Here is a 17,909-nt window from a genome sequence, read left to right as displayed (position 1 = left end):
TCCAATAGAAATCGATTTGGATGAACCTTCCACGTCAGGACAATTTTCAAACCCTGATGGCTCTCTAAACGATGAATCAGAGATAGCAGAGGATCCTCAATTTTTAGAAAATTTAACTGAAAATGTTGAAAATCCAGAGGAACATTCTGCAGCTGACACAGGCACTGGTCACCAGGAAACTGATATCCCAGAATTTCCAAGCAATCAAGATCTAATACTGATTGACACTGATCCCGCTCTATGGCCTTCATTGACTACCAAAGTTATAGATCATGTTGTGGAAACTGGGCCTGTTCATATAACAGATATGGAGTTTAAAAAAGATTCAAATGACCGTCACTTTTCTGCTAAATTCTATAAGAGAGTTTTGGTTAATGGACAACACTGCAAGAGACAGTGGTTGGTTTACTCAAAATCTGCAAACAAAGTATTCTGCTTTTGTTGTAAATTATTTGATAGAAAACCAAGGTCATCTCTTGCTTTAGATGGATCTCAAGACTGGCAACATATATCATCTATATTAAAATCACACGAGTCCTCACCAAATCATTTTTTAGCAGAACGTAAATGGTTGGAGACTCAGGTTCGGCTCAAGACGAATACAACAATAGATTCCAACATGCAAACTCTTATGAATAGAGAAAGACAACACTGGAGAGGAGTGTTGGAAAGGCTTGTATGTATTATTCAATTTCTTGCAGAACGCAATTTGGCATTCAGAGGAAGTTCTGATCGTCTTTTTACCCCCAATAATGGAAACTTTTTGGGGTTTGTGCAGGTACTTGGAAAGTTTGATAGAGTGATGTCAGAACACCTGCATCGTGTTGTCTCCAAAGAAATATCAGACCACTATTGTGGTAAAACTATTCAAAATGAAATTATTGCTCTGATGGCAAGCCAAGTCATTAACCACATTGTAACGCGCTGCAACCAGGCTAAATATTACTCTATAATACTAGACTGCACCCCTGATTTAAGCCACAAGGAGCAAATGTCATTTACCATTCGCTTTTTGGATGAAGTATGTGGCATATACACAATTAAGGAACATTTTATTGGATACAAAAATGTTGTAGACACAACAGGAAAGGGATTGACCGATGCCCTTCTTGACTTTCTGAGTGAGAAAAATTTAGATATTACTAATTGTCGTGGTCAAGGCTACGATAATGGTGCCAATATGGCAGGAAAACACAACGGTGTTCAAGTTCAAATTTTAGAGAAAAATTCTCGTGCTGTCTTTGTACCATGTGGATGCCATTGTCTTAATCTTGTGGTTGGAGATGCAGCAAGATCTAGTAAAGACTCAAAGGACCTTTTTGGTTTAATCCAGTGTATTTATGTTCTTTTTTCTGGCTCTGTTAAAAGGTGGAAAATCTTGACTGACCATATTTCAGGTCTGACTTTGAAACCCATGTCTACTACAAGATGGGAATGCAGAATAGACTGCCTTAAACCCTTTCGTTATCATTTAGGAGACATACATGAGGCACTAATTGCACTATCTGAGGAAGAGAGAGTTGAGCCAAATGTATCTTTTGAAGCCAAGACTCTTGCTCAGAAGATTACGGACTTTAAGTTTATCATGTCGTTTATCATTTGGTATGACATATTGTTTCAAATAAATATCGTAAGTAAAGCCATGCAAAGACAAACTTCTGATCTCAGTACAGTGACAGAACTAATTCACAAGTGTCTAGAATTTATTAGAAACTTTCGTGAAAAAGGATTTGACATGGCACTGCAGAGTGCAAAGGAGATTGCTGAGAATTTGAATTTGGAGCCAGTGTTTAGGCCAGAAAAGCGCATCAGAGTGAAGAAAGCTAGTTTTAGTTATGAAGGACGGGACGAAGCAATAACAGACCCGCAATCTAAATTCAAGGTAGATTTTTTTTTCGTTTTAGTAGACACAGCGTCAGCATCATTGGAGGAGCGCTTCAAACAATTAGAAAACCATAACGGAGTATGGGGATTCTTATACAACATAAAAAATAATAGTTTTTCTAGAGAAGACCTGACAAGAAGTTGCCTAAATCTACAAGCTGCATTGGTTAGTGGAACTGAATCTGACGTAAACGGAGAAGAGTTGGCCCAGGAATTCTACCACATTCAAAGTCTTTTACCTAGTGATACCATAAATCCTCTTGATGTGCTAAACTTCATAAACAAAAATAGTCTGACTGACACTTTCCCCAATCTGTGGGTAGCACTTCGTATTTTGCTGACAATTCCTGTCACGGTGGCTTCAGGAGAACGTAGCTTTTCCAAATTAAAACTGATAAAAACTTACTTGAGGTCGTCAATGTCAGATGACAGACTAACAGCTTTAGCAGTCCTGTCCATTGAAAATGACATTCTTCAGAGTCTGGACATGACCACCACTATCGATGAGTTTGCAAGAACAAAAGCCCGAAAAGTTATTTTCTAAGCACATTCATTTGGGACTCTTTGCAATGCACTTTGAATGTGTATTTTATGGTTGAAATTGATTGTTTCAGAAATAAAAATTGTACCTGTTCAAAACACTTTATACTTTATAATGACCGTCTGTTCAACTTTTGTTGCTTGTTATTACTTGATCATTTGATTAATAAAAAATGCACTTGTTGTTTTCACCTACATGAGTTTAATTTTTTTTCTTTGGGGGGGGGCGCCAAGAGGGATTTCGCACAGGGCGCCATATACCCTAAGGCCGGCCCTGTGGTCACGTAAAATATTGTTTCCTCCTACACATGACAAAGCGAAGAGATTGAACTTCACCATCTTCAATCTGTTGGCCACGGAAATGGTGGTGTCAGGCCCTAATTTTTTGAAATATAATGGTAGAAGAATCCAGCGGATGAAAAAGTAAAAACCTTTATTTTATCAAGTTAAGAAATAGCAGCAGTGCACACCAGCAAGTAGCAAAACCTACGTGTTTCTACCTAAAAAGGTCTTAATCATGGTTATGTCTGCTATGATAAAGCTTCTATATAAATAAGAACAACACCGGTCACATGCTAAAAATGGCCATTCACATATCCACATAGATGATGAACAAGGAAACACCTGTTGCATTTGTATCTGTCATGTTCATAGTGAATTGCAAAGTATATCTGTGGACATGTGTTACAAATAAAAAAATAAACTAATCACAAATGAGAAAGCCCGTATTATATTAGGTACGTTCAATGGATGCACATGCTTGTATAAAACAGGTGCAGAAACCATTTGCATGGATGCAGGAGACACATCTATTGCCCCCACATTGAAAAAAAAACTATCACTCACGGTGTGAGGTACACAGCTAAGAAGGCATCCACAATAGGATCAATTTTATCACCCAGTTTGTTCCAATCATACACCCCCCCCCAACTTCTGAAACGTGGTTATCCTTAAAAGATTTCTTTCAATGTGGGGGCAATAAATGTGTCTCCTGCATCCATACGATCAAGTCTAAAAATTTCACTTCGTTTTCTACAGGGATAACTTATAAAATCCATAATATTATGAACTGTGACACTGCTGAAGTAATTTATCCTTTTGGATTTTCCGATTGAACACCAGGGCACCACATGGTCTGAATGTCAGACAGGATCTGATCCTGCAATACATGTGAAATTTCTCATTGTCGGACTTATGTGACTGCCTCACGTATAATTACACACGTATATATAATGATGGTTTCTGCTCCAGTTTTATACAAGCATGTGTATCCATTGAATGTACCTAATATAATATGGGCTTTCACATTTGTGATTAGTTTATTATTTTGTTTGTGACACATGTCCACAGGTATACTCTGCAATTCACTATGAACATGAGAGATACAAATGCAACAGGTGTTTCCTTGTTCATAATCTATGTGGATATGTGATTGGCCGTTTTTAGCATGTGATCTGTGTTGTTCTTATTTATATAGAAGCTTTAACTTAGCAGACACAGCCATGATTAAGACCTTTTTAGGTTGAAACGTGTAGGTTTCGCTACTTGCTGGTGTGCACTGCTGCTATTTTTTAACTTGATATGATAAAGGTTTTTACTTTTTCATCCGCTGGATTCTTCTGCCATTATATTTATCTTCAGCCAAGTTCCAGGCTCTCCCTGCAGACCTCCATACTGCGTCTTAAATCACAGAACCGGTGAGCTGACCTTTCCCCTCCCCTCCCCCTGTTTTTTGTAATTTTTTGAAATGTGAACACTCCTGGTTGGGTCTCCATATGCTGGGTTGGCTGTAGCGGAAGAATTGTCGGGTCCCATTAAACTAGTTCTACTCTAGTGAAATTAATTCTTTGGTGCAGATATTGTTGTCACAGTGGTACACATGATAAAATCAAAATTGGTTTTCTTACTGTGGTATATAAATCAGGCTACATTTCATCTTTTAATTTTTTTGGTGCTGATATTGTTCTTCATAGAGGACTACACATTAGTGATGAGCGAGCATTAAATGTGCTCATCTTAGTGGTGCAGAGGTTTCTCAAAACCTACCCAGATCTGCCAGAGTTGCTTGTGAAAGTATGCCGCGTGTGTGCCCATTTCATAAAGTCATCTACAGCTTCCGCCACGCTCGCAGTGCTTCAGCAGCGTTTGCAGCTTCCAGCTCACCGACTGGTGTGCGATGTGACCACCCGTTGAAAATCAACATTGCAGATGTTGGGAAGGATTTGTGAGCAGCAGAGAGCAGTTGTTGAGTACAGCTTCAACACTCCCGTTGGAATTCAGGTCAGCCTCCGCATATAAGAGCTGATGAGTGAGCATGGATGTCTGACATCTGTACCATCCTCCAAAACTTTGAGGACTCAACCAAGATGGTGAGTGGCGATGACGCCATAATTAGCGTCACCATCCCTTTTCTCTGTCTACTGAAACACTTGCTGCTCACAATTAAAAAGGAGGTATTGCAAGCGAAGCAAGGAACTATACAGGGTGATGCTACACAGCCCATCCTCATTTCATCTCAATGCGGATTGAGTGATAATGAGGAGGAGGAAAAGAACATTGACAGTCATCCTCTTGGTGAGGACAGCGAAGTCTTGGCTGTCTAGGAGTCTTGATACCCCTCTTTCAGTCTGTGGGAAAGCTGTATGAGTTTCCCTTAATGATGACCTTCAGTAGCCTAAACCGTGGCTTTGCTTATGCACGTTATTTCTCAAAACGCATTGTAGATCAGGCCATTTCCAAACTCTGTAGTCATCAAACTCAAGGCGTAAAGAAAGATCTGTGTGTGTGACTAAGCACCAGAAGTGTGAGATGATGTTGGACGGGCTGCCATTGCTTATGGAACAAGCTGCATTAGAGGACTTTCTGGGAGAAATGGCAACTGGGAGTAGATACGGTTTCCCTCTATGCCAGTCCTTTCACCTACCTAAAGAATATGGCTGAGGTGAAAAACACCTCAACTCTCACTGAGAAGCGTGTCAGACTGAAGAACATTGGGCCCACCAGAGGATTTGATTCTGAGGGCCCACCTTTCTCCCCCGCTCAGGAGCCCCATAGCAGCTGCAAGGTTTGCGCTTTGAACTCTCCTGAAGGAAAAGCTGATGCCCACCGGAGAATTGTCCGGTTCTCTGGTTGGCCTGTCCAACCCAGCCGAGAAGAAGCCCTGGCTAAGAAAAGTCTGTGTGAATGTTCTCAGACACTGTATGGCTGCTTTTTTACTGAGGAGGAAACCAGCGAACCTGGGGGGGGAAACCCCCACAAACACGGGGAGAACATACAAACTCCTTGTAGATGCTTTCCTTGCTGGGATTAGCTGCAGAGCTAACCACTGAACCACCATGCAGCCCTCTTGGTTCTCCCTCTGACATCTAACATGCTGAAGAAACTTGCATCTACTGCCACTCAGTGTCTTTAGCTCCTTTGTGAGAAACTAATGTTTGGGCAGCCAGTCTACCAAATAAAATTCCTGAGAAGGAAATTGTAGATGGCTTCGCTTCTAGTACTGGGTGCACTGCTAATATCATGGCGTGCCATAATTCACTGGAAATTTTCCTGGCTGGATGGATACAAGCTCATTCCCATAGAAAAGTACCAGCAGCAGCTAAGGAGATGGTGGCCTCTATCATCATAAAGGAGTTAGCTTGTTGTCTAGGAGACCAATCACCGCTGCTGTTTACCTTGTGAACCTTGTGTTGAAGCTTGCAAAGTGTCAGGGGTTTACTGTGAAAGAGGAGCCAGAGGATCGCAGCGTCTGATTCTTCCCACTCCTCACTCATTAGAAGCCTTTCGCATTCATATTAATCGGTGCCGGCTTCTTTTAGCAGTGCAGGGGTTAATCTGATCAGATGTGAGCTCCTTCATGAAGCTTACCTTCATTTAGGCTCTCAGCAGATTTGTCCAATGCATCGCCCCTACTATGTAACTCTGTACCCCAACACATCAGACTCTCGCCTACCGTGGAAACCTTGAAAAGGAAGCTGAAGACCCACTTCTTTTGACAAGCGTACAATCTGCGGTAATCCTCGCTCTAGCATACCGCTGCAGTACCCTGACCTACAGTATTCTCACCCATCCCTTGTAGATTGTTTGTGCAGGGTCCTCTCTCCTCTTGTACCAGTCGGTGACTCCTTTCCACATGTAAAGTGCCACAGAATAAATGTCGCTATAATAATAAATAATAATTATAATACTTGTACTCTGGGTCAATTGATGGCACTTTCCTGGTGTCTGCCCCTAATTTGATGTTTTGGCAGCTTTTGGGCCCGTTTGGAGGTGTTGTGTATGTGTTTGTTTTTGCCCCCCATTGAATCCAATGGCATTCAGCAATGTTCGACGAATATTTGACAAATAAATCGGCAAATATTGCAAAGTCAACAATTGTAATCTGATCTGAATATTAAAACATTCGCTCATCTCTATTCATAAATAGTAAAAAGATACTTTATGCATTTTAAAAGTTTTTACATTTTAACTGTTGCAATGCAAAGGGTGAGATATGCAAGAAATCTACAGAAAAATCCATATGAAACACATAATTTCTAGGAAAATCTGCAGAGTGAAAATCATCATCCATTTCTGTGACTTCAACCTGTCTCTTTTCCTTCTTCATTGCACCATGTTTTGTGAGCACAAGATATAATAATTTGCCTAATTGTTACAAATGTATTTCATTTTTCAATGTAAAGTACAAATATGTAAAAAAAATTGCTAAATAATGACTTGAATTTTAAATAAATATAATAATAGTTATAAAAACAAGCAAAAAAAATATTCTAATGGTATCTCTAAAAAGTGGTTTTATAAAACCTTTGTGCAAAAATGGAAGAGTGGACATTAAATAAAAAAAGCTTACTGTTCCTTGTCTTTTAGTGGAACTGCCTCAAATAAATTTTGGTACCGATAAAACATTTCATCTGCACATTTTCCAGTATGGTGTAGCAATGTATCACACACCTGCAAAATAAAAAAAAATCTTGATGCTTTTTAACATGGTTTGACTGGCCACAATCTTTTAGAGGGCCAAAGTTTTGATACAACATTGAGACCTCAATTTAACAAGGCTACAAGACAGCCCTTTTTTGGTGCTTACTTTGTTTATTCCCATCTTCATAAATGGATATTGTCAGACAGGGCTGAAAGTACAAGTACTTTAGCAATTTACTGCTTATTAATATTTTCAGCCTTGTTCAGGTTTTAACCCTTTTTACAGCTCGTTGTCTTGGAAGCTGACCACCGCTGCTAGGCAGTTGAAAATAAGCAGTGCTTGCAGTTACTTTTTGGTTAAGCTTGTAGTACTGTTTTTAAATTGGGCAAGATTGCTAGAGCGCGCGGTTGACTCCAAATCCTGGCCAGCTTCAGCACCATGCTTACAAGCTAGACAGCAGCTATTGTTGGTTTCTTTAATCAATGAGCTGAAAACCAAAATGTTAATGAAATTTGCAGCCATTTTTTGGATATTAAGCAATAAATTACAAAATAGCTTGATTTTTACAAGCACTTAGCTATGACGATGGCAATAAACCTTTAAATCTATTTCAAAGGAGATTCAAATAAGGGATCTACTATTAGTACAGAGATTGTTGGACAGTATTTTAGAGAAGGAATTCGACACTAGTAGAGATGAGCAGGCGGGGGTGTAGCAATCGCGGTCGCAGAGGGTGTGAATGCGGCCATGTGGGAAGGGGGCCCGCCAGCACATATTTCAGCTGGATGTGCGTCTGAGGATGGGGGACAAATACAGTTGTGCTCAAAATTTTGCATACCCCGGCTGAATTTTTGCTTTCTTGGCCTTGTTTCAGAGAAAACTTTTTCTCCACTCATGGTTATTGTTTGGGTGAAGCCATTTATTGTCAAACTACTGTGTTTTCTCTTTTTAAATATTAATGACAACCAAAAACATCCAAATGACCCTGTTCAAAAGTTCACATACCCCAGTTCTTAATACCGTGTATTGCTCCCTCTAACATTAATGACAGCTTGAAGTCTTTTGTGGTAGTGGTGGATAAGGTTCTTTATTTTCTCAGATGATAAAGATGACCATTCTTCTTGGCATAAAGCCTCCAGCATGAACTTTACGCTTGAGATCTCCTCAGAGTGGCTCAATGATATTGAGGTCAGGAGACTGAGATGGCCACTCCAGAACCTTCACTTTGTTCTGCTGTAGCCAAAGACAGGTCGACTTGGCCTTGTACTTTGGATTGTTGTCATGTTGGAACGTCCAAGTACGTCCCATGCGCAGCTTCCAGGCTGATGAATGCAAATTTGCCTCCAGTATTTGCTCATAACGTGCCGCATTCATATTTCCTTCAACTTTTACCAAATTTCCTGTGCCTTTGTAGCTCACAGATCCCAAAAACATCAGGGCTCAACATCCACTTCCAAGCTTTACAGTAGGAATGGTGTTCCTTTCATCATAGGCCTTCTTGACCTCTCTCCAAATGTAACGTTTATGGTTGTGGCCAAAAAGTTCAATTTTGGTCTCATCACTCCAAATTACCTTGTTCCAGAAGTTTTGAGGCTTGTCTCGGTGCTGTTTGGCGTATTGTAGGCGAGATACTATGTGGCATTTGCACAGTAATGGCTTTCTTCTGGCGACTTGACCATGCAGCTCATTTTTCTTCAAGTTCCTCCTTATTGTGCATCTTGAAACAGCCACACCGCTATTTTTCAGAGAGTCCTGAATTTCAGTTGATGTTATTTGTGGGGTTTTTTTTGCATCCCGAACAATTTTCCTGACAGTTGTGGCCGAAATTTTTGTTGGTCTACCTGACCGTGGTTTGGTTTTTACAGAGCCCCTGATTTTCCATTTGTTAATCACAGTTTGAACGCTGCTGACTGGCATTATCAATTCCTTGGATATCTTTTTGTATCCCTTTCCTGTGTTATACAGTTCAATTACCTTTTCCCGTAGATCCGTTGACAATTCTTTTGCTTTCCCCATGACTCACAATCCAGAAACGTCAGTGGCTGGATGAAAGATGCAAGAGTCTGTCTGGATCCCAGAAACTCACTCAGCTTTTATGCACACACACTGATTACAAGCGAACAGGTTACAGGTGAGGATATTACCTTTGATAGCCATTTAAACACATTTGTGTCAAATTCTGTGCATGTTATCAGGCCAAAATCACCAGGGTATGTGAACTTTTGATCAGGGTCATTTGGATGTTTTTGGTTGTTAAGATTTAAAAAGATAAAACACAGTAGTTTGACAATAAATGGCTTCACCCAACCAATAACCATGAGTGCAGAAAAAGTTTTTTTGTTATCATTCATATTCTCTGAAACAAGGCTAAGAAAGCAAAAATTCTGCCGGGGTATGTAAACTTTTGAGCACAACTGTATACATGGATAAGCCCAAAATGGGGGACATTAGTACAGGATGGGAGGCATTACTACATAATGGGGGAGGGGGTGCAGCAAGTATGTCCTTATAGGATTTAGAACACTACAAGGGCCCATATATCTGACCAACATGCGGGGACCTAGGTCAAAATTTTGCCCTGGGCCCAATCAGACTCTAATTACGCCACTGTGTGCAGATCAGAAAAAAATTGAATCTGCCTATTTGAGCAAATTTTCACGGGAAATTTGATTTGCATATAAGTTATTGAATGTCCCCTATTATGCCCAGAGAGGTCTCTAGATCCTATAATAAACGTAAGATATATAGAATATTTATAAAAATCTTACACTCACTTTACTAGCCCCTCTGTGTCACATCTTATTAACCTTCTCGCTTGCGTTGAGTCCCCGGACAACTTCATGCCGGGCTGGGGACCTTTCTTGGTAAGCGCACATAAGTTCAAAATGTAATGATGTGCCCCATGCCCTTCTGCGTGCGTTCAAAGAACTGTCCTGGACCTCTTCAAGCCTGAAGTCCTGGCCTAATGTGAAGAGGCCCAGGGAGTCAGTGTTTGGCAGGGGAGATAAAAAGTTGTGACAAAGGACGATGAGGAGCCTTAAAAGGTGAGCAGTAAAATGAGTATAAGCACATTTTTTTACTTTTTCATGCCCATTTGTAGTCCAGCATTATGTCAGCCAGAGCAAATCATTTTGTTGAATCTGTGCAGAAGCGAATTACAAAAATAATAAATAAATACATTTTGTCAATATTCGAGTAGGATTCAGTTCTACTGTACAATGGGAAATGAGTATAGATGCTACGTAAATTATATGTATGCAGTAAGTTACCTCTGACATCACTACACTCAGGTTATTTGACACATTTTTGTATTCAAGCTCAGTGGGTGGTTCAAAACCATGGAAAGCCAAGCATCCTCTTGTCTTCAGTACTCGAACAGCCTCATCGAGAAACTGGTCTATTGTGAAAAAATGTGCAGCAAGTCCGGCATGTACCAGGTCCATGGAGGCATCCTTCATGGGCAAGTTCTCAGCTGGAGCCACCCTACAGACAGAGGACAGATGATGGCCAATGTCACTTATGCCATCTAATCCCCTCATTATACTAGAAAAAAAATTAGGAAATCCAGTTTAGTACTCACATGTATGACACATTTTTTGCCAAGGTCATTTGTTTAGCCACATTTATTTGGGATTCGCTGATGTCTAGTCCCAGGACCTTCTTGAAGTGAGGAGCTAAAGGTAAAGTGTAACGTCCAGTCCCGCAGCCAACATCCACCGCCATTTCAAGGGGCCGTCCATTTGTCTTTATAAAGGGGTAGAGTACACTTAGCAAAGCTAGAATTCTTTCCGCATACATTGTTTATTATACTTATAGATGTAAAGAGTAGGTACAATCATTTGGTATTTTTGCCCATTCACTTGCACTTACATTGCTCCAATGTACTGTATTTTAAGTACACATTCCTACAGAATTGCTTGTTTACCGAAGCATCAGTAATATGGCCATCAGGATCCACAATAGGAAAATATTTGCCAGAACTGTATCCAGCTTATGCATATTAGGCAACATGGTGGCTCAGTAGTTAGCACTGCAGCCTTGCAGCGCTGGTGTCCTGGGTTCAAATCCCACCAAGGACAACATCTGCATGGAGTTTGTATGTTTTCCCCATGTTTGCATGGGTCTCCTCAGGGCTCTCCAGTTTCCTCCCACACTCCAAAGACATACTGATAGGGAATTTAGATTGTGAGCCCCAATGGGGACAGTGATGATAATGTCTATAAAGCGCTGTGGAATATGTTAGCGCTATATAAAGATTATTATTATTTTTAGCGCAGACAAGCTGAAGAGTTTAGACATGTACTATGATTAAACCTAAGACAGAAACAAAATGAACATGTACCCTGCTGTAGGTAAATATATAGAAGCAATGGGGCATATAACACAGTTTTTGTTTAAAAATAAATAAATAAATGCCATCCCACGAGTGTCAAGGTGTAGCCAAATTTGGGATGGTGCTAAGCTCTTGTATTAAAACCTTACCATGCATCATAGTGATGTCAATGTGAATAAGGGCAGAGCAGGACCAGGTCCCAAACACAGCAAATGGGAAGCTATTTAAATGTAATGTTCAGCTCAAAAGAAAGGGAGAAAACACCCTTACCTGCACTAAATTCAGAAACTAAACCGAAAAAAAAATAAAAGCGTAAACTTCATTGTTTCTGTCTTAAATTTTGTCTGTTTAATGCCCAATGTGAATATGCTCCTATTTTGCATGCATACCAACTTATTCTGAAGTTGATTTTTTTTTCGGTTTAGTTTCAGGTTTCTGAATTTAGTGCAGATGTTGTTTGTCAATCAATCAGGCTATTTATGGCTTGTGGTTTTCTGGTTATATTAATTAAATGCAAACAATTCAATTTCACTACTGAGGCCTTTCGATCTCAAAGTATCTAATTGGAATATCCAGTAGCTCTCTGCTCTAGACATCTGCTTAATGAAGTCACCCCTTCTCCAATCTTTTGGTACCACTTGCATGCCCGCCTCTTGGATACTTTCAGTGGAGCCTCCATGCTTGTCCAGGAAATGTTTTGATACAGGGTGACCTTCAAATTTATTCCTGATATTTCTTCAGTGTTCATCTATTCTGGTGCTCATTGGGGGGATGGTACGTCCCACATACAACTTATTACAAGGGCATTTGAGGCTGTATATCACACCCTTCTTGGAACAAGTTATATGATCTTTTATAATAAATTCATTGGTTTCACTTTTAATGTTATTTTGTTTGGTGCTGTGCATGGTTTTGCACACTATGCATTTTTTACACGGAAAGAAGCCCGGGATAAGAGGGAACCCAGGAGGCAGCAAGGCGTGGGAACGCCACTCTTCCATCCTCCATACTGGAACCTTGAACCTCGCCCTATTTTAGGCACCATCTCCTTACAGTTGCAGATCCCCTCAGGCTGACAGGCAACAGAACCATAACTAAGTAGCGACCAAATGAATACGGCCTATGTAGTGGCCGAAACGTCTTACTGTCACCTTCACTTCTATGGTCTGATTTCTATTCTTGCCTGTAAATAAATGTGCACTGCAATCCAAAAATTATTTTGAGTGTGCGATTAATTAATTTCCGCACTCTTAATGAAGGGGGGCCCTCAGGTCATTTAGATTCTGGGGTACAGAGTTATGAGCCTCTACACACCTGATCGGCAGTTTTGTATGGGATTCATTTCTGGAGAAAGTGCAGGCCACTCCATTTGAGGTATCCCAATCTCCAGCAGCAGTTCCCTACTCATGTGACCTCGTTGAGCTGGAGCCTTTTTTTGTCCATGAAGATGAAATTAGGCTTGTCTTGTTTGTGCAGAGGCACAATGACTGGATTAATGAGGTTATTCAAGTAGTAGGGGCTAGTTACTGTACCATTCACAAAGTATAGGGCAGTTCTGTATGGACTAGAGATGAGCGGTGTTCGACTAGAACTGTTCGCCAATCTCAAATTCGAGCTGTTTTGGGCGGTGTTCGAGTTGTTCGACGAACCCGAACGATTTGCAAAAAATTCGGCTGTTCGAGGTTATGTTCGATAACTGTTCGTGCACCAAAAGCGTGTCCTGCATGTCTGGCGCTATTTAGAGCACCAATCATGCAGGGATTGTCTGCCACTCACTGTAATGCCACAGCCATGGTGGTTGTGGCATTACAGTGATTGCCCAAATCGATGGGAACAGTGCCAACAGTGAAACATGAAAAGCCGGCAATTCAGCAGCGGCATACACCTGTACCCGACAATTTAGAACCGAAAGAATAGAGCTTCACACATAGATTAGATAGATATAAACATGTCAGCCACATATATACGAAGTACAGTGAAAGTGCTGCTTACTGTACTTGTCATTTAGCGTAAAGGATTTATCAAAAAAAATAATAGTGTTTTCATGCACCGTCTCTTTAAAAAAGCCGGCCGGCAATTCAGCAGCGGTACCCGACAATTTAGAATAGAAGGAATAGAGAATCACACATAGATTAGATAGATAGAAACATGTCAGTCACATATATAAGAAGTGCAGTGACAGTGTTGATTACTGTACTTGTCATTTAGTGTAAAGGATTTATTTAAAAAAATAATAGTGTTTTCATGCACTGTCTCTTTAAAAAAGCCGGCCGGCAATTCAGCAGCGGTACCCGACAATTTATAACAGACAGAATACAGCATCATACATAGATTAGATAGATAGAAACATGTCAGCCACATATATACGAAGTACAGTGACAGTGTTGCTTACTGTACTTGTCATTTAGCGTAAAGGATTTATCAAAAAAAATAATAGTGTTTTCATGCACCGTCTCTTTAAAAAAGCCGGCCGGCAATTCAGCAGCGGTACCCGACAATTTATAACAGACAGAATAGAGCTTCACACATAGATTAGATAGATAGAAACATGTCAGTCACATATATATGAAGTACAGTGATAGTGTTGGTTACTGTACTTGTCATTTAGTATTAAAATAAAGGATTTATTATTAAAAAAATTGGCGTGGGGTTCCCCTTAATTTTAGGCTCTAGCGGAGGTTAAGCAGACGGCTGGGGCAGATGTTTGAAGCCTGGGAAGGGGGTAATACCCACGGAGCTTCCCAGGCTACTAATATCAGCCCCCAGCTGAATACATAGCCTTTACTAGCTATTAAAATGGGGGACCCCCCAAAAAAAATGACGTGGGGTCCCCCCTAATTTAATAGCTAGCAAAGGCTAGGCAGACAGCTGGGGGCTGATATTAATATCCCAGGAAGGGAGCCATGAATATTGGCCCCCTCCCAGGCTAGAAACACCAGCCGTCAGCCGCCCCAGAAATGGCGCATTCATAGGATGCGCCAATTCTGGCACTTAGCCTCGCTCTTCCACGCTGCCCTGGTGCGGTGGCAGGGGGTAATAGGGTTGGGGTTGATGTCAGCTTATAATGCCAGCTGACATCAAGCCCAGGTTAGTAATGGAGAGGCGTCTATAAGACACCCCCATTACTAACCCCATAGTCAAAGTTAAAAAAAACACAAACACCCAGAATAAAGTCCTTTAATTGAAATAAAGACACAATCCTTTATTGTTCTAAATTAAACCATACTTACCGTCACGCCCATTCCAGCTGAAGCCAACGATCTCCTGCAATAAAAGAAAAATAATAAAGCAACCTCATCCTTACCTTTCCATGGTTCCCACGACAGCTTCAGCTCTGCTACATCGAGATGACAGGCTGGACCGCAGCAGAACGCTGCCATCCAGCCTCTCATCCCGCAGACACTGAGAAGCGCAGGCTTGCTTGCGCTGCTCAGCGTCTCTCTGTGACGAAATCCAGATGAGCCGAGTTCATGTCCAATGAACTCGGCTCACCTCATGCACGTCACTGACAGCGTGGGAAAATTCTCAAGCTGAAGCGGTGAGTGCAGGAGAATTCTCCCACGCTGTCAGTGACGTGCATAAGGTGAGCTCATGTCCAATGAACTCAGCTCACCTCCTGCACGTCACTGACAGCGTGGGAGAATTCTCCTGCACTCAGCGCTTCAGCGTGAGAATTCTCCCGCTGAAGCGCTGAGTGCAGGAGAATTCTCCCACGCTGTCAGTGACGTGCATAAGGTGAGCTCATGTCCAATGAACTCAGCTCACCTCCTGCACGTCACTGACAGCGTGGGAGAATTCTCCTGCACTCAGCGCTTCAGTGTGAGAATTCTCCCACGCTGAAGCGCTGAGTGCAGGAGAATTTTCCCACGCGGTCAGTGACGTGCATGAGGTGAGCCGAGTTCATTGGACATTAACTCGGCTCATCTGCATGCCCTCACAGAGAGACACTGTGGAGCGCAAGCAAGCCTGCGCTTCTCAGTGTCTGCGGGATGACAGGCTGGATGGCAGCGTTCTGCTGCGGTCCAGCCTGTCATCTCGATGTAGCAGAGCTGAAGCTGTCATGGGAACCATGGAAAGGTAAGGATGATGTTGCTTTATTATTTTTCTTTTATTTCAGGAGATCGTTGGCTTCAGCTGGAATGGGCGTGATGGTAAGTATGGTTTAATTTAGAACAATAAAGAATTGTGTGTTTATTTCAATTAAAGGACTTTTTTCTGGGTGTTGTGTTTTTTTTAAATACTTTACTAGAAATTCATGGTGGTCATGTCTAATATTGGCGTGACCCCATGAATTTCGGGCTTAGGGCCAGCTGATAATGCCAAGCTGGCCCTAACCCCTTTATTACCCAGTGAGCCACCGCATCAGGGCCCTGGATGAGTTGGGTACAGCGCCAGAAGATGGCGCTTCTATGAACGCGCCATTTTCCGGGGTGGCTGCGGACTGCAATTTGTAGCGGGGGTGGCCCAGAAAGCTTGGGCCTCCCTGCGCTGCGGATTCCAGCCCCCAGCTGCCTAGTTGTACCTGGCTGGACACAAAAACAGGGCGAAGCCCCACGTCAATTTTCTTTAAATTATTTCATGAAATAATTAAGAAAAAAAGGGCTTCCCTATATTGTTGTGTCCGGCCAGGTACAAATAGGCAGCTGGTGGTTGGGGGCAGCCCGTTCCTGCCTGCTGTACCTGGCTGGACACAAATATAGTGCGAAGCCCCACGTCAATTTTTTTTAAATTATTTCATGAATTTCCTGAAATAATTTAAAAAAATTGAAGTGGGGCTTCGCACTATATTTGTGTCCAGCCAGGTACAGCAGGCAGGAACGGGCTGCCCCCAACCACCAGCTGCCTATTTGTACCTGGCCGGACACAACAATATAGGGAAGGCCTTTTTTTCTTAATTATTTCATGAATTTCATGAAATAATTAAAAAAAAAGTACGTGGGGCTTCGCCCTATTTTTGTGTCCAGCCAGGTACAACTAGGCAGCTGGGGGCTGGAATCTGCAGCGCAGGGAGGCCCAAGCTTTCTGGGCCCCCCCCCGCTACAAATTGCAGTCCGCAGCCACCCCGGAAAATGGCGCGTTCATAGAAGCGCCATCTTCTGGCGCTGTACCCAACTCATCCAGGGCCCTGGTGCGGTGGCTCACTGGGTAATAAAGGGGTTAGGGCCAGCTTGGTATTATCAGCTGGCCCCAAGCCCAAAATTCATGGGGTCACGCCAGTATTAGACATGACCGCCATGAATTTCTAGTAAAGTATTTAAAAAAAACACAACACCCAGAATAAAGCCCTTTAATTGAAATAAAGACACAATTCTTTATTGTTCTAAATTAAACCATACTTACCATCACACCCATTCCAGCTGAAGCCAACGATCTCCTGCAATAAAAGAAAAATAATAAACCAACCTCATCCTTACCTTTCCATGGTTCCCACGACAGCTTCAGCTCTGCTACATCGAGATGACTGGCTGGACCGCAGCAGAACGCTGCCATCCAGTCTGTCATCCCGCAGACACTGAGAAGCGCAGGCATGCTTGCGCTCCTCACTGTCTCGCTGTGACGGCATCCAGATGAGCCGAGGTCATGTCCAATGAACTCGGCTCACCTCATGCACGTCTCTGACAGCGTGGGAAAATTCTCACGCTGAAGTGCTGAGTGCAGGAGAATTCTCCCACGCTGTCAGTGATGTGCATGAGGTGAGCTCATGTCCAATGAACTCAGCTCACCTCCTGCACGTCACTGACAGCGTGGGAAAATTCTCCTGCAATCAGCGCTTCAGCGTGAGAATTTTCCCACGCTGTCAGTGACGTGCATGAGGTGAGCCGAGTTCATTGGACATGAACTCGGCTCATCTGGATGTCGTCACAGAGAGACGCTGAGCAGCGCAAGCAAGCCTGCGCTTCTCAGTGTCTGCGGGATGACAGGCTGGATGGCAGCGTTCTGCTGCGGTCCAGCCTGTCATCTCGATGTAGCAGAGCTGAAGCTGTTGTGGGAACCATGGAAAGGTAAGGATGAGGTTGCTTTATTATTTTTCTTTTATTGCAGGAGATCGTTGGCTTCAGCTGGAATGGGCGTGATGGTAAGTATGGTTTAATTTAGAACAATAAAGGATTGTGTCTTTATTTCAATTAAAGGACTTTATTCTGGGTGTTTGTGTTTTTTTTAACTTTGACTATGGGGTTAGTAATGGGGGTGTCTTATAGACGCCTCTCCATTACTAACCTGGGCTTGATG

At 42.1% G+C, this 17,909-nt stretch overlaps 1 protein-coding gene across 5 annotated transcripts in view; it reads right to left on the bottom strand.

Annotated features, from left to right (window-relative positions):
* The window catches only part of LOC141160834 (putative methyltransferase DDB_G0268948), a 223,611-nt gene that overhangs the window by 92,197 nt on the left and 113,505 nt on the right, over positions 1–17,909 (bottom strand). For 4 of the 5 annotated variants that reach the window (XM_073645629.1, XM_073645630.1, XM_073645625.1 and 1 more), the window contains 3 exons: positions 10,926–11,089; positions 10,615–10,828; positions 7,274–7,374 (listed from right to left, as the gene is read on the bottom strand). In XM_073645629.1, the coding sequence (XP_073501730.1) occupies positions 7,274–7,374; positions 10,615–10,828; positions 10,926–11,089 (479 nt within the window). The remainder of the gene's footprint in view (positions 1–7,273; positions 7,375–10,614; positions 10,829–10,925; positions 11,090–17,909) is intronic. The other variant, XM_073645628.1, reaches the window with a different exon arrangement.

The sequence above is a fragment of the Phyllobates terribilis genome, unplaced genomic scaffold (genome assembly GCF_046119375.1).
Source record: "Phyllobates terribilis strain yellow unplaced genomic scaffold, ASM4611937v1 Scaffold_9__5_contigs__length_417890890, whole genome shotgun sequence".
Classification (NCBI taxonomy): Eukaryota; Metazoa; Chordata; class Amphibia; order Anura; family Dendrobatidae; genus Phyllobates; species Phyllobates terribilis.
The sequence above is the reverse complement of the archived record's forward strand: the minus strand, read 5'-3'. Positions and strand labels throughout refer to the sequence as shown.